General features: G+C 45.7%; 1 protein-coding gene across 14 annotated transcripts in view; it reads left to right on the top strand.

Annotated features, from left to right (window-relative positions):
* The window catches only part of KIF16B (kinesin family member 16B), a 309,240-nt gene that overhangs the window by 179,430 nt on the left and 101,925 nt on the right, over positions 1 to 27,885 (top strand). For 9 of the 14 annotated variants that reach the window (XM_059892889.1, XM_059892888.1, XM_059892887.1 and 6 more), the window contains 2 exons: positions 26,332 to 26,364; positions 26,733 to 26,786. In XM_059892889.1, coding sequence (XP_059748872.1) covers positions 26,332 to 26,364; positions 26,733 to 26,786 — 87 coding nt within the window. Of the gene's footprint in view, positions 1 to 672; positions 3,241 to 26,331; positions 26,365 to 26,732; positions 26,787 to 27,885 lie in introns of those variants that run through there. The other 5 variants (XM_025000913.2, XM_025000912.2, XM_025000910.2 and 2 more) reach the window with 2 other exon arrangements.

Below are 27,885 nucleotides of genomic sequence, written 5' to 3'. Positions count from 1 at the left end.
TCCCAAGAGTGCTGGGAAGCTGTTAGATGTCTTTAAGCAGTAGAGGAACGTGAAGATTAATTTACTGCAGATGTTAGTACATGCGGCGTTTGGAGAAGGTAGTGTAGAAGCGAGAGACCATTTAGGAAGCTGCTGCCTTAGTCCATGTGGGAGGTACCAGCGGCTTGGGTCTGGGTGGTCATCATGGAGATGGAGTGTCATGGAATTGAGGGCTGTCCCAGGCTTTGGATTTAAACAACTGGGCAGATGGCAAACCTGCTTCTGAGGTGAGGGCAGCAGAAATGACCCCCTGAGCTAGCAATGGGGTGAGAGTTCAGTCCGTGTATCTTTCCTATCAGGTTGGAAATTTTTAGAGGTCAGAGGCTGGTCTTACTAATTTCTATATTCTGTAGTGTCATTCACATAACATGCTTGATGAATGTTTAGCAAACAGATTAAAAATGAATTTATAGTGAGATGCACATGTCCTTAGCTTCCCTGGTGGCTCAGATGGTAAAGCGTCTGTCTACAATGCAGGAGACCTGGGTTTGATCCCTGGGTTGGGAAGATCCCCTGGAGAAGGAAATGGCAACCCACTCCAGTACTCTTGCCTGGAAAATCCCATGGACGAAGGAGCCTGGTAGGCTACAGTCCATGGGGTCGTGAAGAGTCAGACATGACTGAGTGACTTCACTTCACACATGTCCTTCAAGTCAAGTCGCTCGCTTAGTCGTGTCCGACTCTTTGCGACCCCGTGGACTGTAGCCCACCAGGCTCCTCCGTCTATGGGATTCTCCAGGCAAGAATACTGGCGTGGGTTGCCATTTCCTTCTCCACACACATGTCCTTGGGGCTTCCCTGATAGCTCAGTTGGTAAAGAATCCGCCTGCAATTCAAGAGACCCCAATTCAATTCCTGGGTTGTGAAGATCCCCTGGAGAAGGGCTAGGCTACCCACTCCAGTATTCTTTGGGTTTCCCTTGTGGCTCAGCTGGTAAAGAATCCGCCTGCAATGCAGGAGACCTGGATTCGATCCCTGGGTTGGGAAGATCCCCTGGAGAAGGGAAAGGCTGCCCACTCCAGTATTCTGGCCTAGAGAATTCCATGGACTGTATAGTTCGTGGGGTCGTAAAGAGTTGGACATGACTGAGCGACTTTCCCTTCACTTCGCACATGTCCTCTGTGGGGGAGAAGGTTCTTCACTGATTCCTCTGGCACGTGTGTTCCTAATGGTGGAAAATGGCACATCATGCAGAGGAATGTGTATCTGAGGCATGAGTCAGTTCCAGAATGACACTACAATTGGTGGAATAACCTCAAGCTCATCTTCAAGATCCTCAGGCAAAAGGTGCGAAGAGGGCCTCATGAAGACGTGAAGACTTGGGCCAAGGCAGTCTGGGAACACAGTGAGAATCGGTTTGTTGTTGGCTGTGGAAACGGTGCTGGATGAGTGGGCGCAGCTGTGGTGACCCGTTCATCCATGCATCTCATATCTGCCACCTTTGCAGTGCTCATCTGTACCAATTCAAATTCAAATGACTTGATACTTCATCCCCCTGATTCTAGCTGCCCCCTCCAATTGCCACTTGTTACAGAGAACTATTGCCCATGAATTAAAACATAATTGGAGAAAAGTCACTGCCTCTGATTTATGGGAAGCAGGCACCCTGTACAGTTTATCTGCTCCGGAACTCGGCAAAACAAAGTAGGAATAAAGCTGCAGTGGCTTGTTTGTACCTTTTTTGATGGAACAGGTGTAAATTTGTTGTCATTTAGTCACTAAGTCGTGTCCAACTCTTTGCGACCCCATGGACTGTAGCCTGCCAGTCTCTGCTGTCCATGGGATTTCCCAGGCCAGAATACTGGAGTGGGTTGTGATTTCCTTCTCCAGGAGATCTTGCTGACACAGGGATAGAACCTTCATCTCCTGTGTTGCAGGCAGGTGCTTTATCCCTGAGCTACCTGGGAAGCCTTGCAGGTATAAATACCTGTGACCGAGGTTAAGCGCCACTGGATGAACGGAATGGGGGGCTTCTCCCTTTCTTCTGTGCAGTCTCATTGCTGTAGCAACACGCAGCCTGTAGTGAGTCTCCAGGGCCCCTGGCAGGAGGAGGTGGTGTGGAAGGCACAGCAGGGCTCTGAGGAGCCTTCCCTAGCACTTCCTTCTCCATAGCTGAGGATATGAAAATGCTAGAAGTCTGTAAGATGCCTTATCTTGGAGAACAAAGCAGGTCGAACACTGAGCAGAAATTTAGCCCTGGACGCTCGTCAGGCAGAACCCCAGGTCGCTCCCCTCAGTTCTCTTTGAGGAGGTCCTATCCTGTCCAGTGAACTGGATCGTGTGCTGGGCCCTGAGAGGTCTGCAGGAAGAGAAAGTTTCGCCCTGGAGAGTAGATGCTCTGGGGGAGGAAACCAGGTGAGTGCTGGCAGGAGTCGTGCTGAGTGCTAGAAGAGATAAGAAGATTCTGCAGGTCGGGGCCTGGCTGGGGAGTGCTCTGAAAGCCAAGCCAGGATGTGTGCAGTTTGCTTTGATAAACAGACGGCTGTTCTTTGGGGAGATGCACTTTGGCAGGATGGGGCAGGAGAGATGGCAGCTCAGGTTCTGCTGGCATGTTGTCAGCACCTGTGTGCAGGTAGCATTTTTACAAGTTCTGGTAGGTGTGCTTAGAATAAGGATTGTGATTAAAATGTATGGCCCAAAATACAACAGAGAATTGTTTTCTCTGTACTCGTAAGCATATGCTATCTCATTTCTGCATTCCTTTTTAAAATTGTGCTAAGATGAATCCACCTGCCAGTGTAGGAGATGCAGGAGACACAGGTTTGATACCTGGGTTGGGAAGATCCCCTGGAGAAGGAAAGGGCAGCCCACTCTAGTATTCTTGCCTGGGAAATCCTCTGGACATAGGGGCCTGGCAGGCTTCAGTCCATGGGGTCAAAGAGTTGGTCACGACTAAGCACACACACATGCGAGATACACTTAACATGACATTTGCCATCTTAACCATTTTAAGAGTATGGCAGTATTAAGTGTGCCACATCACTGCAGCTAACCTCCAGAACTCCATTGCTATAAAACTGAAGTTCTGTACTCATTAAATAGTATTCCAACCCCCCACCCCCCGTCACCCTGGCAACCACCATTCCATTGTCTGTCTGTTCTCTAGGTACCTCATATCAGTGGATTCATACAGTATTTCTTTGTGTAACTGGTATATTCTGTGTAGTATAATGTCTTCAGAGTTCATCCATTCTGTAACAGGTATCAATTTCTTTCTTGTTAAGGCTAAATGACATTCCACTGCATGTATATGTCATATCTTACATATTCATTCATCTATCAGTGGACAGTTGCATTGTTTCCCCTATTGGCAGTTGTGAAGACAGTTATTTTCTGTTTTTTTTTCTTTTTTTTTGTTTTTGATAGTGGTCACCCTAATGGGTGTGCAATGTTACCTCATTGTGCTTTTGCTTCACTCTGTTTTTCTTCCATATTCTCAAGAATATCCTATCTGGAAAATAGTGTTTGGAAATACAGAAAGATGGAAAATCTCAAGGTCTGCTCCCCCAGTAAGTACAGTAAATAACTAATGAGAGTCAGTCTGAACCAGACATGGAACAACAGACTGATTCCAAATTGGGAAAGGAGTACGTCAAGGCTGTATATTGTCACCCTGCTTATTTAACTTATATGCAGAGTACATCATGTGAAATGCCAGCCTGGATGAAGCGTAAGCTGGAATCAAGATTGCCGGGAGAAATATCAATAACCTCAGATATGCAGATTACACCACCCTTATGGCAGAAAGCAATGAAGAACTAAAGAGCCTCTTGAAATTGAAAGAGTGAAAAAGCTGGCTTAAACAAAACTAATACAATTATGTAAAGTTTAAAAATAAAATTAAAAAAAATTCAACATTCAAAAAACTAAGATCGTGGCATCCAGTCCCATCACTTCATGGCAAATAGATGGGGAAACTACGGAAACAGTGAGAGACTTTATTTCTGGGCTCCAAAATCACTGCAGATGGTGACTGCAGCCAGGAAATTGAAAGGCATTTGCTCCTTGGAAGAAAAGCTATTACCAACCTAGATAGCTTATTAAAAAGCAGAGACATTACTTTGCTGATATAGGTTCATCTAGTCAAAGGTGTGGTTTTTCCAGTAGTCATGTATGGATGTGAGAGTTGGACTATAAAGAAAGCTGAGCACTGAAGAATTGATGCTTTTGAACTGCGTTCTTGGAGAAGACTCTTGAGAGTCCCTGGGGCTACGAGGAAAGCCACCCAGTCAACCCTAAAGGAAATCAGCCCTGAATATTCATTGGAAGGACTGATGCTAAAGCTGAAACTCCAATACTTTGGCTACCTGATACAACAAACTGTCTCATTGGAAAAGACCCTGATGCTGGGAAAGATTGAAGGCAGAAGGGGCCAACAGAGGATGAGATGGTTCGATGGCATCACTGACTTGATGGACATGAATTTGAGCAAGCTCTGGAGTTGGTGATAGACAGGGAGGCCTGGCATGCTGCAGTACATGGGGTCATATAGAGTCAGACACAACTGAGTGACTAAATTGCACTGTCCGTCTGACAAGGACAGATCCATGTATCCTGATGACCCCCTTCAAGCCCTGCCAAGTTCAGTTCAACCAGCTCACTCACAGATATCTCAAAACCCAGTCCATGGGGTATGGATCCAGGAAGTATTATTAGTCAAGGAGAGATGTGTTCATAATGGCACAGAGATGGAACAGTGAAGGGTGCTGAGGGCACTGCAGGAAGGATGTGGAGGGGAGCTTGAACTGAGGCATCAGTGGAAGGAGCCTAGAGGCAGGCCTGGGCTGCAGAGGTGCCCTGGGCAGGAAGTGATGAGGCCTGGGTGGGTAATGGGATGTGGGCAGGAAAGAAGGAAAAGCCATTGGCATCCATTTCTGGTTTTAGTAGTTGATTGGGTGTTGCTAGCTCCCCAGCAGAAAGGCGGATATAGGAGGAGAGGCGGGGAGGACAGTGAGCCTTGCCTTGAAAACCTGGGCCCTGGCCGTGAACTTCCTTCCAGGAGGAACTGCCTGTGAACTTGGGGTCAGCCACCATCTCCCTGTGGGGGTTCGGGGTCCAGTCCACCTGTCACAGGCCCCCGGGAAGGCGGGTCCCCTGCATCCCCCAGCTGCTGAGTGAGGGCCCTTGTTTGTCCACCCTGAACTGGGGCTCAGACCCCTTGGTGCATAAGCGCGCTCACTGGGCAGACTTTGGTAAAGCCTGGCGGGAGTCAGGGCACTGGTAGCCTTTGCACTGGGCACTTGGACTCCTCTGGGCTGACTCTGCGTTCCGGCCGCTGTGCAGCTCACCCGGCCCTGGCTGCATGCCTGCTCCTCCTGGCAAAAGTCCATGTCCCCCCGCCCTGGGCTCCATCCCACAGGCTTCAGCAGGCCTGGCCCTGGAGACATGTGAAGAGTTCGGGATCCCTTACCCTGTATCTTGAGCATTATTTTACTAGCGTGTGACATGAGTGCAATTATGCGGTAGTTTGAGCATTCTTTGGCATTGCCTTTCTTTGGGATTGGAATGAAAACTGACCTTTTCCAGTCTTGTGGCCACTGCTGAGTTTTCCAAATTTGCTGGCATATGGAGTACAGCACTTTCACAGCATCATCTTTCAGGATTTGAAATAGTTCAACTGGAATTCCATCACGTCCACTAGCTTTGTTCATAGTGATGCTTTCAAAGGCCCACTTGACTTCACATTCCAGGATGTCTGGCTCTAGGTGAGTGATCACACCATCGTGATTATCTTGGTCGTGAAGATCTTTTTTGTATAATTCTTCAGTGTATTACTGCCACCTCTTCTTAATATCTTCTGCTTCTGTCAGGTCCATAGCATTTCTTTCCTTTATTGAGCCCATCTTCGCATGAAATGTTCCCTTGGTATCTCTAATTTTCTTGATGAGACCTCTAGTCTTTCCCATTCTGTTGTTTTCCTCTATTTCTTTGCATTGATCTCTGAGGAAGGCTTTCTTATCTCTTCTTGCTATTTGGAACTCTGCATTCAGATGCTTATATCTTCCTTTTCTCCTTTGCTTTTCACTTCTCTTCTTTTCACAGCTATTTGTAAGGCCTCCTCAGACAGCCATTTTGCTTTTTTGCATTTCTTTTCCATGGGGATGGTCTTGATCCCTGTCTCCTGTACAATGCCACGAACCTCTGATCATAGTTCATCAAGCACTCTATCTATCAGATCTAGTCCCTTAAATCTGTTTCTCACTTCCACTGTATAATCATAAAGGATTTGATTTAGGTCTCATACCTGAATGGTCTAGTGGTTTTCCCTACTTTCTTCAATTTTCCTACTTTCTTCAATTTCAGAATTTGGCAATAAGGAGTTCATGATCTGAGCCACAGTCAGCTCCTGGTCTTGTTTTTGTTGACTGTATAGAGCTTCTCCATCTTTGGCTGCAAAGAATATAATCAGTCTGATTTTGGTGTTGACCATCTGTAGAATGATGTCCATGTGTAGAGTCTTCTCTTGTGTTGTTGGAAGAATGTGTTTGCTATGACCAGTGCATTCTCTTGGCAAAACTCTATTAGTCTTTGCCCTGCTTCATTCCGTATTCCAAGGCCAAATTTGCCTATTACTCCAGGTGTTTCTTGACTTCCTACTTTTGCATTCCAATCCCCTATAATGAAAAGGACATCTTTTTTGGGTGTTAGTTCTAAAAGGTCTTGTAGGTCTTCATAGAACCATTCAACTTCAGCTTCATCAGCGTTACTGGTTGGGGCATAGACTTGGATTACTGTGATATTGAATGGTTTGCCTTGGAAACGAACAGAGATCATTCTGTCATTTTTGAGAATGCATCCAAGTACTGAATTTCAGACTCATTTGTTGACCATGATGGCTACTCCATTTCTTCTAAGGGATTCCTGCCCATAGTAGTAGATATAATGGTCATCTGAGCAATACGTGAACCTTGAACTTCCAGATGTTCAAGCTGCTTTTAGAAAATGCAGAGGAACCGGAGATCAAATTGCCAACATCTGCTGGATCATCGAAAAAGCAAGAGAGTTCCAGAAAAACATCTATTTCTGCTTTATTGACTATGCCTTTGACTGTGTGGATCACAATAAACTGTGGAAAATTCTGAAAGAGATGGGAATACCAGACCACCTGACCTGCCTCTTGAGAAACCTATATGCAGGTCAGGAAGCAACAGTTAGAACTGGACATGGAACAACAGACTGGTTCCAAATAGCAAAAAGGAGTACGTTAAGACTGTATATTGTCACCCTGTTTATTTAACTTCTGTGCAGAGTACATCATGAGAAACGCTGGACTGGAAGAAGCACAAGCTGGAATCAAGATTGCCAGGAGAAATATCAATAACCTCAGATATGCAGATAACATCATTCTTATGGCAGAAAGTGAAGAGGAACTGAAAAGGCTCTTGATGAAAGTGAAAGAGGAGAGTGAAAAAGTTGGCTTAAAGTTCAACATTCAGAAAACTGATCATGGCATCTGGTCCCATCACTTCATGGGAAATAGATGGGGAAACAGTAGAAACAGTGTCAGACTTTATTTTGGGGGGCTCCAAAATCACTGCAGATGGTGACTGCAGCCATAAAATTAAAAGACGCTTACTCTTTGGAAAAAAAGTTATGACTAACTTAGATGGCATATTGAAAAGCAGAGACATGACATTGCCAACAAAGGTCCATCTAGTCAAGGCTATGGTTTTTCCTGTGGTCATGTATGGATGTGAGAGTTGGACTGTGAAGAAGGCTGAGTGCCGAAGAATTGATGCTTTTGAACTGTGGTGTTGGGGAAGACTCTTGAGAGTCCCTTGGACTGCAAGGAGATCCAACCAGTCCATTCTAAAGGAGATCAGCCCTGGGATTTCTTTAGAAGGAATGATGCTAAAGTTGAAACTCCAGTACTTTGGCCACCTCATGCGAAGAGTTGACTCATTGGAAAAGACTCTGATGCTTGGAGGGATTGGGGGCAGGAAGAGAAGGGGATGACAGAGGATGAGATGGCTGGATGGCATCACTGACTCAATGGACGTGAATCTGAGTGAACTCTGGGAGTTGGTGATGGACAGGGAGGCCTGGCGTGCTGCGATTCATGGGGTCGTAAAGAGTCGGACACGACTGAGTGCCTGAACTGAACTGAACTGAACTGAGCTACCCTGTATTTGCCTTGTCGCCTCTCTCAGGACTGGTCTGGGATCAGCATTCTCCTTTTGCCTTTAAACTTTCACGTCGTAGCCAAACTAGCTTTCTGCCTTCCTGATTCCCTAATGCTTAGTATTAGCTTAATAAAGTCAGGTACCCTACAGCATGCCTCTCCCCACCGCCCCCCACTGACACACACACCCTCTCTTCTTCTTAGTTACTCTCATTAAAGCCTCGTGAACACATCTTTGTTGGGTTCTTGAGTTTGAGCCGCTCCTTCCCCTTGAGCACCAGCGGCTTTCCTGTCACTTGAGAGAAATCTCAGCCCTCTCTGTCCATCGGGAAACTTTTTCTCCCTGAATTGGCTGCACACAGGGCCTCTGCCTCTCCAGCTACCCCCTTCCAGTGTCCCACCTCCTCTTCCAACAAGTTCATTCTGAGAATCATGCTGCTCCTCATCGTGGAGAACCTTCGGGAGGGACTTTACTCTTTAAGTGCCAGCGTGGTAGGTCCGTGAGAAGTAGCTGAGCTTCTGGTGTTGTCAGGACTCCCTTGGCCGTGCACGGGATTCCTGGTTTCCTCTCAAGGTTTTACTGGGTTGGGGGACTACTCATGGACTTGCCCCTGGAACCGGCCACAGGATGGAGCTCACTCAATGCCCCCCTTAACCCTTCGTGATGACCCCAGCATGGGGCCCAGCCCGTGGTGCCTCTGGAATGCCCTCCAGGCCCCAAACACAGCCACCCATTTGTCCCCTACTATCATCTTCTGTCACTTTCTGCCTTGAAATTTATGGTTTGGTTTAAGTGGACAGAACGTCTTTCACAGCTCTCTCCAGGCCAAATCCATCTATGAAACCGTCTACAAATCCCTCCCACTCTCCTTCCCATGGCCAGTCCTCTTCGTCTTCCAAGGTGGGTGCGTATAGGAGTTGTCTCCTCAGAGGCATTCTGTGTGTCTCCAGTTTGAGCTCAGTGCTTCCTCTTCATTCTCTGCCAGGTGTCTGGCTCACACCTTTATCACCATAGCCTTTCCCAAATTCATGTCATTAATGCTTTTGCCTGCTCGCCCACCAGGCTTCCTGAGAGCAGGAGCCACGCCTTACTCATCTTTGAGTCTCCAGCATCTTGCATGTAGTGAGCACGTCACAGATGTTCCTGAGATGGAGACTTGGCAGCAGCAGCAGGTGTGTCCATTCATGGGTGTCCAGGGGCCTTGTGCTTCAAATGGTCGCACACACTTTAGAGTCTCCAGTGTAGCTGGGCCTCATCTTTGTGAGGCTGTCATGCACACAGATGTACTTCTTACACATTTTGTGACTTTCTTAACTGTTACCCATTCATATATCTTTTGGTTTCCTCGGTATCATGTAGATGTGAGTATGTTTATTGCAGTAGGTTAAAAATGTTTGTTACTTAGCATCCAGTGCCTATTAGAGCAGAGTTCTCTGGAAGAATTAAATCTGGTTTGTAAATGATTATATGCAGTAAGACCCAACTCATCTTCAAAGCACCTGGTCTCAACAGGCAGCCTAGTAATTCTCCAAAGAGAAGTTTTCTCCAAAAACCCATGCTGTGCATCACAGTAAGATTTCGACTTTTAAGAAGTGAATCTTTGTTACCCAAGAACATTTAATTGGCCCACGTGGGCACATGGCGTTGGGTATGTCGTGTCCGAGGTCCTTGTTTGGGAACTGACTGCTGGCCCACATCGCTGGCTTTCTGGAAGCCAGGATTTGTGTGCACACATATGTGGTGCCTGGTGCCAGAGGACTTTTGGAGGAGGCGAAGCAGCCCAGGGACTTCCTTCGGGAGGGAGCTCCACTTTGGAGAAGCGCCCAGCCAGGGTCTTTGCCAGGAAACAGTTTCACTGCAGGGAAAACATTCCTCCTCAGTGGCCCAGTGTCTTTAAGAAGAAACCAAGCCCACTCCTCAGGTGTCCTCTGTCTCACTCTGAGGCTGTAAACAGGGGACTAACTTGGCAGAGTATGGGCACTTTGACAGCTTTTAGAAAGTGCTCAAAGCAAAATTACATGCATTCCAAGTTCATTTCAGTCTTGAAAGGAGAAAGGAGAAATTTTTATTTGTGCATTAGCTCAAATTTTTATTTAAGCACTAGCCAGTGGGGAGCCCGTTTGAATGGATATACTGTATGTGGATAATTAAATTCTGAAGGGGAAAAATGCCTAGGTTTCAAATCCAGTTGGACCGAAAATACCTAAAGTCAAAAATCACACCTGTGTTTGGCAAGTGGTCCAGGGAGCTTCATGGAGTGTAGTGTTGGGATGGGATTGGTGGGCGTCAAGGCCAGCTCAGGAGCTGTGCATGGCCCCTGACTCTGAAGGTGGTCTCAAGTCAGGTCACTGACATCAGGGGATGAGGACAGATGAGTGATGATTTTTTTGAAAAAATTTTTTTGATGTGGACCATTTTTAAAGTCTTTATTGAATTTGTTGCAATATCGTTTCTCTATTATGTTTTGATATTTTGCCCACGAGGCATGTAGGATGTTAGCTCCCTGACCAGGGATCGAACCCGCACTTTCTGCTTTGGCAGGAGAAGTCTCTCTTTTTTCTTCTTTTTATTTTACTTTACAATATTGTATTTCTTTTGCTGTACATTGACTTGAATCTGCCATGAGTGTACATGTGTTCCCCATCCTGAACCCCGCTCCCACCTACCTCCCCATACCATCCCTCTGGGTCATCCCAGTGCACCAGCCCCGAGCACCTTGTATCGTACATCGAACCTGGACTAGCGATTTGTTTCACATATGATATTATACATGTTTCAATACCATTCTCCCATATCATCCCACCCTCGCCCTCTCCCACAGAGTCCAAAAGACTGTTCAATACATCTGTGTCTCTTTTGCTGTCTCTCATACAGGGTTATCATTACCTTCTTTCTAAATTCCATATATATGCATTAGTATACTGTATTGGTGTTTTTCTTTCTGGCTTACTTCACTCTATATAATAGGCTCCAGTTTCAGAGAAGTCTTAACCACTGGACTACCAGGGAAGTCCCTGAGTGATGATTATTTTTAACCTTTTTATTTTCATGTGTTCATTATGGAAAATTTTGAGATCACAAACAAGCAAAAAAGAAATCATTGCAGTGAACATGTTGCCGTATATTCTAGTCTGTACTTCTGTTTACCCCACTGTCTAGTCACGTCTGTCTTTCTCCATGTGTGTATGTGCATATATGTGTACATATGTATACTTTTATATTTATGTACATTTATGTGTTCTTTTACCAGATGGGTTCACACTGGGCTTGTGGGAGTTTCTTGCACTTACGTGTCTTTTCCTCTTCATATGTGTTATCCTCTATCATTTTAAGTCCATGTGCGATCCCTTTGTATGGCCATTCCATACCTTACTTATCTTCTGTTGGTAGGTGTTTCTGTTGTGTAGTTTGGTGCTATGATGAGCAATTGGGGTGAACACATTTGTAGCTAAATCTTTGTGCTGATCCATGAGTACTGCTTCCTCAAGGGAGAAAAAAGTAGAATGGAATTACCAGGCCAGAGGGTATATATAATGTATCCTATACACAGAAGGACTGTACAAAAAAGATCATCATGACCCAGATAATCACGATGGTGTAATCACTGACCTAGAGCCAGACATCCTGGAACGTGAAGTCAAGTGGGCCTTAGGAAGCATCACTACGAACAAAGCTAGTGGAGGTGATGGAATTCCAGTTGAGCTATTCCAAATCCTGAAAGATGATGCTGCGAAAGTGCTGCACTCAATATGCCAGCAAATTTGGAAAACTCAGCAGTGGCCATAAGACTGGAAAAGGTCAGTTTTCATTCCAATCCCAAAGAAAGGCAATGCCAAAGAATGCTCAAACTACCGCACAATTGCACTCATCTCACACGCTAGTAAAGTAATGCTCAAAATTCTCCAAGCCAGGCTTCAGCAATATGTGAACCGTGAACTTCCTGATGTTCAAGTTGGTTTTAGAAAAGGAAGAGGAACCAGAGATCAAATTGCCAACATCCACTGGATCATCGAAAAAGCAAGAGAGTTCCAGAAAAACATCTATTTCTGCTTTATTGACTAGGCCAAAGCCTTTGACTGTGTGGATCACAAGAAACTGTGGAAAATTCTGAAAGAGATGGGAATACCAGACTACCTGATCTGCCTCTTGAGAAATCTGTATGCAGGTCAGGAAGCAACAGTTAGAACTGGACATGGAACAACAGACTGGTTCCAAATAGGAAAAGGAATTTGTCAAGGCTGTATATTGTCACCCTGTTTATTTAACTTATATGCAGAGTACATCATGAGAAACGCTGGACTGGAGGAAGCACAAGCTGGAATCAAGATTGCCGGGAGAAATATCAATAACCTCAGATATGCAGATGACACCACCCTTATGGCAGAAAGTGAAGAGGAATTAAAAAGCCTCTTGATGAAAGTGAAAGTGGAGAGTGAAAAAGTTGGCTTCAAGCTCAACATTCAGAAAATGAAGATCATGGCATCCGGTCCCACCACTTCATGGGAAATAGATGGGGAAATAGTGGAAACAGTGTCAGACTTTATTTTGGGGGGCTCCAAAATCACTACAGATGGTGACTGCAGCCATGAAATTAAAAGACGCTTACTCCTTGGAAGGAAAGTTATGACCAACCTAGATAGCATATTCAAAAGCAGAGACGTTACTTTGCCAACAAAGGTCCGTCTAGTCAAGGCTATGGTTTTTCCTGTGGTCATGTATGGATGTGAGAGTTGGACTGTGAAGAAGGCTGAGCACCGAAGAATTGATGCTTTTGAACTGTGGTGTTGGGGAAGACTCTTGAGAGTCCCTTGGACTGCAAGGAGATCCAACCAGTCCATTCTGAAGGAGATCAGCCCTGGGATTTCTTTGGAGGGAATGATGCTAAAGCTGAAACTCCAGTACTTTGGCCACCTCATGCGAAGAGTTGACTCATTGGAAAAAGACTCTGATGCTGGGAGGGATTGGGGGCAGGAGGAGAAGGGGACGACAGAGGATGAGATGGCTGGATGGCATCACTGACTCGATGGATGTGAGTCCAAGTGAACTCTGGGAGTTGGTGATGGACAGGGAGGCCTGGCGTGCTGCGATTCATGGGGTCGCAAAGAGTCGAACAGGACCGAGCGACTGATCTGATCTGCTCTGAAGGCTCTTAATATACATTCACAAACTGTTCTATAGGATGGTTGTACATATCACCACTATTCATTTCCTACCAATACCGTCTGAGTTTCCCTTTGCTTGCAAACTCGAAAGGAATCCTTATGAAGTGTAGACTGGTCAGTATGAGCACACCCTTCTGGGTGCAGCTCTTGGCTGTCTTCACAACTAGGGTGTAGGGAATCCCCCTAGCAGGGGCTCTCTCGGCACGCATGTTCCGAGCATCCTGGTCATCAGCAGGGATCCAGCAGGCACCGGTTTGTCCTGTGCTGAGCTCCATGCTGTGTGTCGTTAGCTCCAGCCTTCTTGCTCCTTTCAGGTTAAGAGTCGGGATGGGATTTTGGAATGTAAAGCCAGAAGGAGCTAGATTCTGAATAAAGAGTTCTCAAGATTGCAGTGCAGAAAGCCTGAGGCACCCAGACGCTGGTGCAAACTTCTTACCAGCAGACACTGATTGTAGGAAAAGAAAGTGGTTTCATTTTCCTTCCTCTCTCCAACCCCTTCCTGGTTTCTTCCTTAGACTCTCCCACCTCATTTCTTTCCTCCTTCCCTCCCATTCCCCTTACCTTCTTTCAATGGGAAGGATAAATGCATCACACCAGGGAAAGAGTTAGGAGACATCAGTAACAAGGTGTATTCTTTTGTCTGCTGAGCTTAGCTTCCCTCTCGATGCCCGTCAGCAGGATCTAATCTGTTCACTCAGCACCCAGCATAGCACTTTACTCGCCATGTAATACACGTGACCTAGGTTTTCCCCTTAATTCATACCCCATGTAGAAGGCACTTCAGAAACAGCTGGTCATAGCTGGAGATGTCCCTGGGAAGGCCTGCACCTTCAGGTGTGATCATGTCCTTCCTGGGGGCTTGGGAGGGACGACCACAGTGCTCATGCGTACAGTGTCCCGCCATCCCCATCTTCCTCTGTTGTTCCCTCTCACTCTCTGGGGCTTTAAACATTGTTTTATCTTGTCTTTTTTTCCTTGCTTGACCTTCAGCATGAAAGTTTTACACATGTAGTTGGAAATATTTCTGTTGCTGGTGATGTTGTAGTTAGTCTGTGTTTTAGCTGTGTTTTGTACTGTGTCTCTGCTGGTTTATTTTATCGGGCTTCCTATTTTTCAGAAGTTTGCCTTGCTACAAGGCTGACTTCCTTTCCCATCTCTGGTCTCAGTGGTATCACTTTTTCATGGACCATTTACTTACTTGGCAGTTGCCATAGAGCGCCTTAAATAGCTTGCAAGATGCACCGTCTTGGAGAACTTGTGATGAAGCAGCTGAAAGAAGTGAACTTCTTCCTGCCATTAACAGAGAGCAGCATCAGTTACAGGCGGGCCTCTGGGACACAGCCGGCTGGGTTCCAGAGCACTGTGATAGAGCAAATATTGCCCTATGGAGAGTCGTACCAAGTGATTGGTTTCCCTGTCCTTTTAAAATTATCCTTGTACTGTGTTACTCCATTATATTTAGCAGTAAAGAACCTGCCTGCCAATGCAGGAGATGTAAGAGACACAGCTTCAGTCTCTGGGTTGGAAAGATCCCCTGGAGAAGGGCATGGCAACCCAGTATTCTTTCTTGGGGAGTCCCATGGACAGAGGAACCTGGCGAGCTATAGTCCATAGAGTCACAAAGAGTCAAACACGACTGAAGTGACTTAGCATGCATGCACCCCATTATATTGTATGTTAAGTGTGCAGTAGGATTCTGTCTAAAAAATATACATACTTCAATTTTAAAAGTTTATTACTAAAATGTGCTAACCATCATCTTAGCCTTCAGTGAGTCATAATGTCTTTGCAACAGTAACACAAAAGATCACTGATCAGATCACCATCACAAATACAATAATGAGAACGTTTTCGGTATGGAATGTGTTACTAAAATGTGACACAGGCATGAAGTGAGCAAACGCTACTGGGAAAATAGCACTGGTTGACTTGTTCGATGTAAGGTTGCTACAAACCATCAGTTTGTTTAAGAAAAAAAAAGACAGTATCTGCGGAAGTGTGATAAAGTGAGGTCTGTCTGTACTGACTTAGCCTTTTTCTTTCTTGTCCTTGAATGTAACTCCACCGCGAGCCACTTAAGATGATGAGCTCCTTTGTTTTCCATGAGCGGTGGAGTTCCAGGCGCCATCTGTCTTCATTCGGTCCCTTTAGCCTTGCGTTGTCCGCGCAGTGGTGGCATTTCTGTTTCCCTTGTTGTATTGATATACTTGTATGATCTGAAGCTGAATTACGCGGTAGCTGCGGAAGGGACTTGCCCTGTGCAGTGATGGATGGCAGTGACAGGCGAGGGTGGGAGGTAGTGGATTCCTCTTCCTCCTGCACAGCAGCGTGATTCTCCTCCGAAGCAGCATCTTGTACTAATTTGATTATCTGCCACACGCTGTCTGTAACTTGCCGGCTCATCTGATGAGAGCTTGCTGCTGATTCTGTCGTGGGCTCCTAATGTACCTACATGTCTGTTGTTGCTCCCAGGCCTGTGCCGGAAACGTGCTGTTTCCTCTTCTCGGCCCCTCGGCCCCATGGCCATTTGCTCTTCATGTGCTAAAGCCAACGTCGTCTCTAAGATCTCGGTTTATTTGTTTTTTTTTAACTTTTACTTTTATATTGGAATGTAGCCGATTAACCACGTGATAGTTTCAGGGACTATCAGCCACACATTCTGCCCCAGAGTCTTCCTCCCAGCCCGGCTGTCGCGTAGCATTGAGCAGAGTTCCCTGTGCTGTGTGGTAGGATAAGATCCCGGTCACTTAGATGTCACTTGCTCAGGGAGGCCCTGCCAACCCCAGCCCAGATTTCATTTCCCTGGCTCTTCACTCAGAGCATTTTCTCTTATTTATTTATTTTTCATCATTAAATTTTCATCATTATTATTTTCATCATTTTGCCTGTGCTGGGTCTTCATTGCTGTCAGAGATAAAGAACAAGTTCACAACTGGGGTGAGTTTTTTTTTTTTTAATTAATTACTTTCTGGTTGCTCTGGATCTTTGTTGCTGCACTCAGGCTCTCTCTAGCTGTGGTGAGTGGGGGCTCCTCTCTAGTTGTGGTGCACAGGCTGCTCCTTAGAGTCGCTTCTCTTGTTTCAGAGCACGCCCTCTAGGGGGTGCACACCCAGGAGTTGAGCCTCATCAGCTCTGGAGCAAGGGCTCAGTGTGTGTGAGCACAGACTCAGCTGCTGCACGTTAATACGGAATCTTCCCAGAGCAGGGTGGAACCTGTGTGCCCTGCTTTGGCAGGTGGACTCTTAACTGTTGGACCACCAGGGAAGTCCTGTGGTAGCACTTAAAATAGTTGGTAAGACTGTTCTCTCGGTGCAGCTCTTTGCCGGCTCTTGGTTTGTGTATTTAGTAAAATATTTTCAGTATATATAGTGAAAAGTTTTGATTTTTCTTAATAATGCGCTCCTGCTTCTAAGTAAGTGTTTTGAGAAGTAATTGTTGATTGTGTGTGTGTGTGTGTGTGTGAACTGTTGTGCCTGAAGGAGGACCCTCCACCCCCTTCTTTTCTCCCAGATCATGATGCTAACCTTGAAAAGCTGTGTCCCACATCAGTGACCTCAGATGGTCACCATCAGCAGCCCCCAGATTTTATGATCTACTGAGGTTAGCCATCATCGTTGCTGGAGATGAGTGGAAATGAACTAGAAATTTGTAGGAGCAAAAAGGAAGTAAGACGGTTGCTATAATCAGGGTAGATTAAGAAAAATGTCTGAAACAGGTAGTTTGTCTCATTATAAATTGAAATGCTTATTACAAAAAATAACACATTCAGAAATGAATAATGTAATCACAAGTATTCACAATCCTTCCACCAAGAAATAATGACTGGTTTATATTTGTAATATTTACTTATATTTTATACTCTATATATTTAATTGTACACTGGGTACTGTAATCATGCATTATAAAGAGTATTTTTAAAAAACAACATTGAGCTCACACTTGACATAGAGTTCCATGTTTGGCTTTTCCTTTTACCATTTTCCTGGGAGTTTGTGCCCAGGCCACCGAAGACTTGTCTTCCTTCCATGTTTCTATCACAATGTAACTTGCTTCATCACTGATGACTTTTGGGACTGTTTCTTCTTTTTGCCCCCATAAATTACTGGTTGTGCTCAGTCGCTTCAGTCATGTTTGACTCTTCGCAACCCCATGGATTGTAGCCCGCCAGGCTCCTCTGTCCTTGGGATTCTCCAGGCAAGAATACAGGAGTGGGTTGCCATGCCCTCCTCCAGGGGATCTTCCTGACACAGGAATAATCTGAGTCTCCTGCATTGCAGGCAGATTTTTTACTTCTGAGCCACTGAGGAAGCTCAAATTTTTTATTACATTGCAGCTAATCAACTTGTGTAAGTCTTCCCTGCTTTACTATTCTTTTTTTCTTTTTTGGCCTTGCCACGTGGCATATGGGATCTTAGTTCTCTGACCAGGGATCCAGCTCGCACCCCCAACACTGAAAGTGTGGAGTCCTAACCACTGGGCAGGCAGGGAAGTCCCCTGCTTTACTATTTTATCAGCTAAATCCACACACCCCGGAATTCTCCATTTGACGGTGCCTTCTGCTTACATTACAGCAGCAAGCAGAGGGACAGAGAGAGATGTCAGAGAGAAATGAGGAATGGGAAGCTTGAGACCTAGAAGAGGCGATGGCAGGGGCAGGCTGGGGTGGATAGGAAAACCCCGTGAGATCACAGGTGCTGCCAAGACCTCCCTCGGCCCGTGAGTTTCAAGCCGTGCCTGGTTGAGCACGTGGGCATTGTGTCCCTTGGCACTCCATGTCAAAGGAGCACAGGTGTGCAGAGCAGACTGGAGCTTTTCACCTCAGGGGTGTCTTGCCAGGGCAGAGGAGCTGTGGTGCATTTCAAGTCTTTTTCAAATGTTCAGACCCCCTCCTCTGCCCTCTCTTTCTCTGTACCCACAGATATGCACAGCTTTTCTTTTCATAAATGAACCTTTTTCTTGGTTACCCCATGTGGATCCCACCAAACCGTTTAATTAGAATCATCTACCATGTACATTTGCAGTCTGGAGATTGCTCCCGTAAATCATGGTGCATCTGTGTTCTAAGGTTGCATGATATTAAACTGTGTTGTAGGGTGTTAGTTCATGATTTGGGGATCTGTCCAAGATATGAATGAAGAGGAAAGGGTTTCTCGTGTGTGTGTGTGTTCAGCTGTGGTGTTGAAGGCCATTTACCAAGACGTTGTGATCATGGTGAGGGGCCTTACTGTATTTTCCGTGTTCGCTGCAGTTAATCATTTTCGCCTTGAGGAGTCATTTCTTAGGGCACAGAGAGCTCTGCCCTGGCTGGTGTCGTCTGCTCCTCACCCAAGCGTTCTGTCACTCTGTCTAACTAGCGTCAGGCTCTGAGTCTCACGACACTGACTTCAAAGCTCTCCCCAGAGCTGAATACCTGCTCTGTGCCTTGCGGAAGGCTCTCAGGTTACCGAGTCGGCTCGGTGGTCTCTGTCCTCTAGGAGCCCTGGTGGACAAGGCTCTGTCCGTCCTCTAGATCTGTACGGCCCTGGGAGGTCTGGGCCCCAGCCCCCTTTGGGCCATAACTGCTCCCGCTCTGTCTCTGCTCCCTGGTTCCATCGGCTTTCACCACGCTAGTCTTGTTGTGTGCTCTGGTCTTTGGCCTGGCTTCCCCCACGTGTGGCACCAACTGCATCCTCACGGTCGTGCCCTTCCCTTAGCTTTCCCCCACCCTTTCCTGACTTCAGTCTTTTTCACAGCATTTGCTACATAAAGATCTCACTGTTGGTTAGCTACCCTCCCTGCCCCTGCCCCAGGGGCTTCCCTGGTGGCTCAGATGGTAAAGAATCTGCCTGCAATGCAGGAGGCCTGGGTTCGATCCCTGGGTTGAGAAGATTCCCCTGGAAGAGGGCATGGCAACCCACTCCAGTTTTCTTGCCTGGCAAGTTCCATGGACAGAGAAGCCTGGAGGGCTGTAGCCTGTGGGAGTCGAACTGAGCCACTAACACTTTCACTCACCCTCCTCCTTCCCCTCATTTCCAAAAGAATGGAAGGCTTACAACAGCAGGGACTTGGTTCCTTCTGCAGAGTCTCAGGGCCTGGGACATGGATGGCGTGCTGATCCAGTGAGCTAATGATGCATGAACCACTGGCCCCTCTGCTTCGTGCTCAGAGCCTTGCTTGTTTCTTTCGTCTCTCTCCTGCTGTTTTTCTTCCACCTGATTTCCCCTCTCCCCACATCGTGGCGATCACCCTTCTGTCCATTTGTGAAGGTCTAGCTTAGATGGACAGTGCAGGCTTCTCCCGTCCCTGCAGCTATAAATGTCCTCCCTCCACCCTGACTCCTGTTAAAAATGAGACTTTCTCTTTGGGCTCCTCACATTCTGTGTGACCGATGTGCACACATACTCCATTTCCCTTACAGTTCACTCTTAAGACCTGAAGGCAACTTATCCGTTCTGTACATCCGAGACGCTACCTTGCACACAGTAGGGGCTTGTTAAAGGCTTGTTGGGCGTGTGGCCGGCATGGCTGAACGAAAGCAGGGACGTGCCTTGTGGCGCACTGTTCTGGCGTGTCTGACGGGAAGAGGTCCATCTTGGAACTGTGGACCACCTTTAACTCTGGGAGGCTGTGTCTGGGGTGCAGGCTGCTGTGGTTTGGTTGAGTAGGTGAGACGGAATTCTAGAGATGAGGTAGAGATGGAGGAGGAGTAGGAAGCGGTGGACTTTTCTCTTGGCTTTGTGAAGAGGAGGTCCCCTTGGGCATCTCCCTGAGCCTCCCCGGGCCTCAGTCTCCTGGTCCGTACAGTATCAGGAGGACAGGAGCTGGATGCAGGGGTGTGTGCCAGGTTGATGGCTTGGTCTCTTAAGTCCCATTTTGTTCTAATTACCTGTGGTCTTAGGTTTGATCAGGTAGGTCTCCTGGGTTTAACACGTGGTTCTGGCTGTCTTTATTAGAGCAGGTTATGGCACTATTATGAGAAATAAGCTGCGAAGAAACTCAAAATGCTTATGGTATCAAATTTTACTATTTTTTTAAAGCCATCTTCGTTTCTTTGAGCACTTACCATTTGCAATACAGAAGGCTTAACACTGGCTTCTGGGAAATCTTTATTAGTACTTTGTAGACCAAGGATTTGAAAGCTCATTAGAAAACCAGTCCCAGAGTACTGGGGATACTTTTATTATAATCTTCGACGTCTACCTTAAAGGGGTTTAATTTCACACCTTCCTAGATCAAATCACATTGTGCAATTGATGTAAGCTCTTGGAATTACAGTTGTATGAAATCACTGTGCTACAGGATAGCATAATTTGAAGGGGAAAAGGGGGAATCTAGGAGTGATTGATTGATGTGGCAGTTTCAGTCGTCTCTACAAGTAGCTTTCTCATGCTGGTTTGCATGCTAGTAGCTTTCTGATGCTCGTAGGAAGGACTGCAGGGCCTCTCGAGGCAGAGTCTAGTCTGGAAGAATGGCCAGGTTCTTCTTTCATGAGTTTCCCTTTGCCTCCCTTGGGGAAGCATCTGGTTTCTGCTGAGCCTTTAAAGAACATTAAATCTTGAATGACAAGGTTCTCAAGGTCAGGGAGATAGTTGGATGGGACCTGCACAAACTGTCACACCCAAATCCAAACTTTATCTTTAGTCTTCAGATCCCCTAATCTCCGTGAGATTTGCTTTCTCTACAGTGATTTTCTTGCTGGGAAAATCCCAGGGACGGTGGAACCTGGTAGGCTATAGTCCATGGGGTTGCAAAGAGTCGAACATGACTGAGCGGCTTCACTTTCACTTTCACGGTGATTTGAGACTGGCTGGAAGGGAGTTCCCGAAGGTGGAAGGGTAGTGAGAAGATTGGCCGTTCTGGGCTAAACCACTGTAGGACCCATTGTGGTTGTGGTCAAAATCTAGGCCCTTGTAAGGATGCAGGAGAAGGGAACCTTGTACACTAGTTCTTTCCAGCACCTTTCCATTTATCCCTTACCAGACTCTGGACTGAGTCCAAACATCCCGGCAACAGAGCAGAGATTCTTTCAAAAACGACACATGCTTGGTCAGAACCAGCTGCATAGTGTGCAGAGCTCAGTGCATAATGAAATGTAGTATTAAGAATTTCAGGATGATGATAGCAGAGCATCACATGGGTGCAGGGCCCGGGGCACCTTCACGGACTGACCACCCGTGAGGTCATGCCTGCATTTGATGATAACCTGCAAGCCACATAGGAAAAAGCCCAGCCTCCCCACTGACCAAGAACTTTTCCCTTGCCTGTTCTTGCGCCTCCTGTGGGGGCTGCCTTCCCTTCGGCTCGTCTCCCTCGTGGGGTGAGCGCTGCCTCCTGGTCTGAGCTCAGCATCCATGTCCCGCCCACTTCCCCCCGCAACTGCCACTCAAGTGTGGACTGGGCTCCAGTGGCCACTTTCCTCCTTTCAGAAAGTGAAAGGAGAGGTATCAAACTCATCACCACTGATTTTAAAGCATTAAAATTTTTCTTTTTTTCCTTTTTCTCTTTTGATAATCACAGTCTCACTTTCAGTATAATGGTGTGAATGGAGAAATTCCCACCCCCTTGTGTTTTCATTGTCAGTAATAACAGGGATATAATTCGCAAGATGTGCAGTGATGTCTCCAAATGCTAGATGTCTTTTAATGCACAAAAGAGGTCATGTCTCATCAGATTGTATGCTGTGCCTTTTTGTTGGCCCTAACACGGTGTGTGTACTTCCAACTGTCATTTAAAAACACTGAGAACAGCTGCAAAAATTATATCCTTTTGTGATTTTCCTTTTAATTATAACATTTAGGAAATTAGCATTTGGGGCCAAGATAATTCCAGTAAAGCAAGATAGTGAATTATACTTATTTAAAATGAAGCCATATTAAAGTACAATTACAGTAGATACTCTTTCCTTGTTATTAACACACATTTATATTTTACAGTCTGTTGAGGTTTTGCTCTTTGAAATAATTATCATTGATTATGGAAAAAGGTGCATTTTGAAGTATGATTAGTAAATATGTAATATTTAATAGAAGCCAAACAGTACCAGCAACAGCTGATGTCACCTCATATTTAAAACATAGTTCCTGACTTTGTAATTATGACTCTCTCCACAGACTATTTAGAAGTTTAAGACTGAGCATCTTTATCTATTTAACTCTTAATTTCGAGGAAATGGAAATCTTTTTTTTATCAAGGGGATCTTCTCTCTCTCTGTCTTTGACCGCTCATCTTCAGCCTGGAGGGCCCCTCCTTCTCCGCCGGTTGCTGCCGTGTCTGTGGTCTTCCAGACCACCATGAGCGTGGCCACCACTGGGCCTTCTTGTCTCTGGGGATCACATGGGGAAGCACATTTGAGCACCTACTGTGTACAGGCGCTCTGCAGATAGTTCACGGGCACCGTCTCATTCCACACCTGTGTCCGGGGTGACCCCATCCACCTCTGCTCCCTGCCCGCCTGGATGCTGGGGAATCTCAGGTCTGTGTCTCCGTCCTTGAGAAGGCTCCAAGTGCCAGATCTCTGTATTCCCCCTGCCTGCCGGACAGCTCAGTTTGGTTGACCCTGGAACCATTAGATTCAATACATGTAAAACTGAGCTTCCTTTCTTGAAGGCAGAATAGAGACAAAGGGTGGCCTCTGGAGTCGGTTGATTCTGCCGTTTACTGGAGACGTGGCACCTCTCGCGTGTGAAACGGGGGAAAGACGGCACCTAGCTCTCAGGGCCATGGTGAGAGACACGGGTGTGGACTGACTCTTCTGTGGATGCTGAGCACCCCCTGACCTGCACCACCGTGAGCACAGCCACGGCCGCCCCCGCTGCTTCTCCCCTTCCCACTGGGCTTCTCCTTGTCTCAGGTCACAGACGAGAGGCAGACTTGTGCACCTACTATGCGCAGGCACGCTGCAGATGTTTCATACGAACTGTCTTCTTTGATGGGATGGGTGTTTGTCTCCTTTGAGGGGACGCCTGTTATTTTCTTCTAAGTCTGTGAAAATTAAGCATCCAAGGTTAAATAACTCATGCTTAGCCTCAGGACCACTAGCCTTTGTATTTAGACCAACTAACCTTTGAGTGCAGTCTCCTGGCTGTAATGCTCTGCCTACCCACCCACTGTGTGACTCTGCTAGGAACCGTCTTTGATTCTTTCTTTCCCAACACAGCTCCCGACACAGTGCAGCCCATTGCCAGGTGCTGTCACCTTGACGACTGCACATCAGAAGATACCAGCGCTCCTTTATCCCAGTTATGTTGGGTCCTGCCTCTGTCATCTCTTGTATCCATGATGACACTGGCCTCCTGATCTATTTCTTGGCTTCTCCTCTCACCTGTTGTCTGTGGGCTCTCCAACAACCCTGTTCCAAAATACTTTTCTGCCACCGTCTTTAGGGTCAAGTTCAGAGTGCTCAATATAACTTCTAAGGCCCCACACCCTGTAGCTTCTGTAGTCCCATTGAACTTTGGATCTTGCCACCCTCTACATGCTCCCCGCACCCCTCCCCCAACCCAGGAAGCCAAGACATGGCTTTATGAAGCTTTTCCTGAGTTTCTTCATTGTCTCAAGGAAGACTGTCATAGCCTAGGTGGAAGCTCCCTGGAGAGTCTTGGCTTGATTCTCCTCCTGCCAAATTCTGAGATCTGCACCTGCTACGTGTGACCCTGTCCTTCCTCACTCTGGCTCACGACTCACTGGGAGAACTTCCTGTTTTTACCCCATTGTCACTTACAGACTGGAAGCACCGCGAGGGCAGGGGCCACAGCTTCCTTCTGAGACACTGTATCCCCTGTGCCTTGCGCAGCACCTGGCACTGGGCTCAGTAAAACACATAGGTGCTGAGTGTCAGCCTGAAGAAGAAGATACCAAAACTCACATGTTAGGACACTTGGAGACCCGCAGTTACCAGCAGTTGTAGAGTACCAAATTGGTTCAGGGCCTCCCTCTGCTAATTGCATGCTCCAGGCCTCAGTTTCCTGGCTCATAAAGTGAGGGTGAGACCTGCAGAGGTTAGAGCGCAAAGTGAGGGCACTGCATGCTCAGTGCCTGCCAGCACCTTCGAGTTGTGAACTGTCCTGCGAGAGGGGTTTGTTGTTGGATGGTGGTGTTTTTTCCTGCACCGCAGGGCACGTGCAATCTTAGTTCAGCAACCAGGGATCAAACCCATGCCCCCTGCACTGTAAGGACAGGCTCTTAACCTCTGAAACTCCAGGGAAGTTCCTAAGTCCTGTGATAGGTTTTCATTCGAACCTTTCAGAGCAGCATTTGGCTTATGACGTTCTTTTGTGACACTGTCAGGGGAGAGCCATGTTGTCTGCTGATGGTCACATTGAGCCAGTGTTCACAGAAAATAAAAATTGAGAATAAAGACAATTCAAGGAAAATCCTCAGGTTTTGAAAGTGTTTTAGCCAGTGATTTTTTTTTTTTTTTTACTCTACCTCTAAGAAGGCTAAACTGTACTGAAGTCTCATACTAGGAATCATTCCCAAGGATCTGTTCACCATTATATAAAGAGAATGATCATATATGAACTTTAATGAAGCCCTGCATCTACTTAGTGTAATGGCATGTAGATAAGGCTTGGAAATTGGCAGATACTCTTCATATAGATTTATGATTGACTTTTCATGGATGACAGTAGCTATAACCTACAGATCATTTTCATTTGACAGAAAAATAAATATAACCCTAAATGATAAGTTTCAATAAAAGATTTAATATTTTTATTAATTTTTTATTAATGCTTCCATTTTATGCATCATAAACTGGAAGCATTGCTCATAAAGTGAATGAATTATCATGTTTTGGAAGCAGACTGTTGTGGATTCAAGTCCTGGTTCCTCCGTGTCTTACCCTCATGATCTTGGACAAGTTCTTTCCTATCTCTGAGCTCTGGGCTCCTGATATGTTAATGGGTTTATGCTGTGTGCTGTCTTCAGGATTTGCTGGAAGGCAGAGTAAGCAAGGAGAAGGCAATGGCACCGCACTCCAGTACTCTTGCCTGGAAAATCCCATGGGCAGAGGAGCCTGGTAGGCTGCAGTCCATGGGATCGCTAGAGTTGGACATGACTAAGCGACTTCACTTTCACTTTTCACTTTCATGCATTGGGGAAGGAAATGGCAACCCACTCCAGTTTTCTTGCCTGGAGAATCCCAGGGACGGGGAGCCTGGTGGGCTGCTGTCTGTGGGGTCGCACAGAGTCGGACACAACTGAAGCGATGCAGCAGCAGCAGCAGAGTAAGCAAATGTGTAAACCGCTCAGCACAGCACTCAGTTCTGCTCCAAACCCCCCACCCCCCCAACCGCTGCCCCGAGACATCTTACTCTCAGTTGTAACCCAAATTCATTTGGTGACAGATCTGTTTGAAATTTCATTAGCTCATCGTAAAGGTAACGGTTGCCAACCTGGATTTGCATGTTATCCAAGGAAAATAGTTGACAATGAATTTTTCCATAGTGTGGTTTTTTGGCTGTATCTGCCATCCCCCACAACAAGAAAAGTTTAACAGTTGCGGTTCATACTGTTTAAAAGGTATAGTGCAACCTTGAAGTAATTCAAGCTAGTATTTGAGAAGAAATCAACTTCTGTTATCCATATTTTAATGAGTTTTAAATTGCCCAGTGACCTAGCCCCCTTTATTTTGCTACCACTGTGGTCAGTCTGTTCATCATCTCTGTAGCCCCCAGGAGCTGCTGTATCATATAATTACTGATTGTAGGTTTCTCAAGATCCTCCTGTATACAGTAGAACCATCTATAAAGTAGTAAAAGTATAAATTTTACTTTTGTGGGCAGTTATTATTGGCACTCAGTTATTATTAGCACTGTAATTATTCTGGGAAGTATGCAAAACCTAACAGCCAACTCTGGAGTATTTGCTTGAAGAAGTAGTTGGGAAATGTGATGTGTATGAAAAGACATTTCAATTTGTGCATGACAGTTGGCTGTTAAGTATCTTACTGCTTTTCTTGTGGTGTTTCCCCAGTTAATTCTCTTCTTAATTGATGTCTGTGCTTTCTCTCTCTACCTCCCTGGCAGTTTTTTCCCTATAAAAGGACCCATTTGTCTAAGGTAGAGATTCTTCATTTTTTTGTACTAATCTGTGACTAAACTGCATGGAGTCAGCATGCTTCTCATTTAGAAGTCGTCTTTAACTCTGCTTCTTCCATACAGTGGAAGTGTTTCCACTATATGGACTTTAATATAGTGTCTTTTGTTTCCTTTTCTTCAAGTAAAGTATGTTCCTTCTTGGCCTGAATTCAAGCACCTCAAAGTATGTCTAATTGCTAATCCTAGTTATAGAGCAGAGAATACGTTTTAAACTTGCTAATCCACAATGATTAAACATTGTGCTTGACAAACTGATGCTCTTTGGAGAGAAATAAAGAGTGAAAAAGCACTTTCAGAAAAGTAACTTGTTTTTCATTTGATTTTATTAGACTTGAATTTGAGCGGCAGCAGCGTGAAGAGCTTGAGAAATTAGAAAGTAAAAGGTAAGTCACGTGATATGGAGTCTTATTAACACCACACAGGGGTGGGTGCCTGTATTGGTGTCCTAGACTGACTTCACCTGTGTCTGTGTCCTTCCCCTCTGGCTCAGTGTCCATCCATTTACACATCTGATGACTATAACTCATTTTTCTTTAGCTGGTTAATTTTACTTCATGTTTGAATTTTTAATTGTTTTTAATTACTATTTTTTCTTTTTTTGGCCGTGCCACTCGGTACATGGGATCTTACTTCCCAGACCAGGGAATGAACCTATGTCCCCTGCATTGGATGTGCAGAATCTGACCACCAGGACAGTCTCAGTGTTTGAATTTTTAAAAATAGTTCATCTTCAAATACTTGTGAGAGGGAATAGAGTCAGTAGGCAAATTTACTACACTCATTAAATGTAATACACCAAATAATAGATGTATTCAAATTTAACTAAAAAGTATATCTTCCTTAATAATATCCTCTGAGTTTTAAAAAAGCCAAAAGAATGGCAATTCCCCTTCTTATGCCTTCTCACTTTTTAAACATCTTTCTTTAACGGTGATTGGCCATTTGTATAACCTTCTCTTCTCCACCTCTGCATGTTCTCAGCTCCCTTTTCTTTTGGGGTGTGTCTGTGTGTGCATGCACATGTGTGCAGGTGTGTGTGTGGTTATTTAATTGATTTGGAGAGGGTTTTTTAATATGTTCTGAATATAATTCTTTGAAAAAGCTGTATTTTTTTTCCTGTTCTATATAACAAGCCAAGACATGAACCAACAACAGATACTAGCATAGAAAGTAAGGCCACAGAAAAATCTGTACCCTGGATATTTATTTCCTAGAACGTGGAGTCTGGAGGTTACAGATGAATTGGTTTAGCTCCCAGCATCATGTAAGATAGGGCTTGGGTGGGTCAGGAGAGAGACCTTGCACCCACACTCTTGCTCTAGAGGCCATCCCTCCCAACCTTGAAACACTGAGTTAGCACCCAGTGGGCACCCTTTGCTCTCTCAGACACATGACACATAGCCCCTGGAATCATGCATTTAAGTATTCTAATGGAGATTGCCATTATTTTCAATGTTATACATTAATAAACTAATATTTTGG

Source organism: Bos taurus, chromosome 13 (genome assembly GCF_002263795.3).
Source record: "Bos taurus isolate L1 Dominette 01449 registration number 42190680 breed Hereford chromosome 13, ARS-UCD2.0, whole genome shotgun sequence".
NCBI classification, from domain to species: Eukaryota; Metazoa; Chordata; class Mammalia; order Artiodactyla; family Bovidae; genus Bos; species Bos taurus.
Note: the sequence above shows the minus strand (reverse complement) of the source record. Positions and strands in the feature narration are given on the sequence as shown.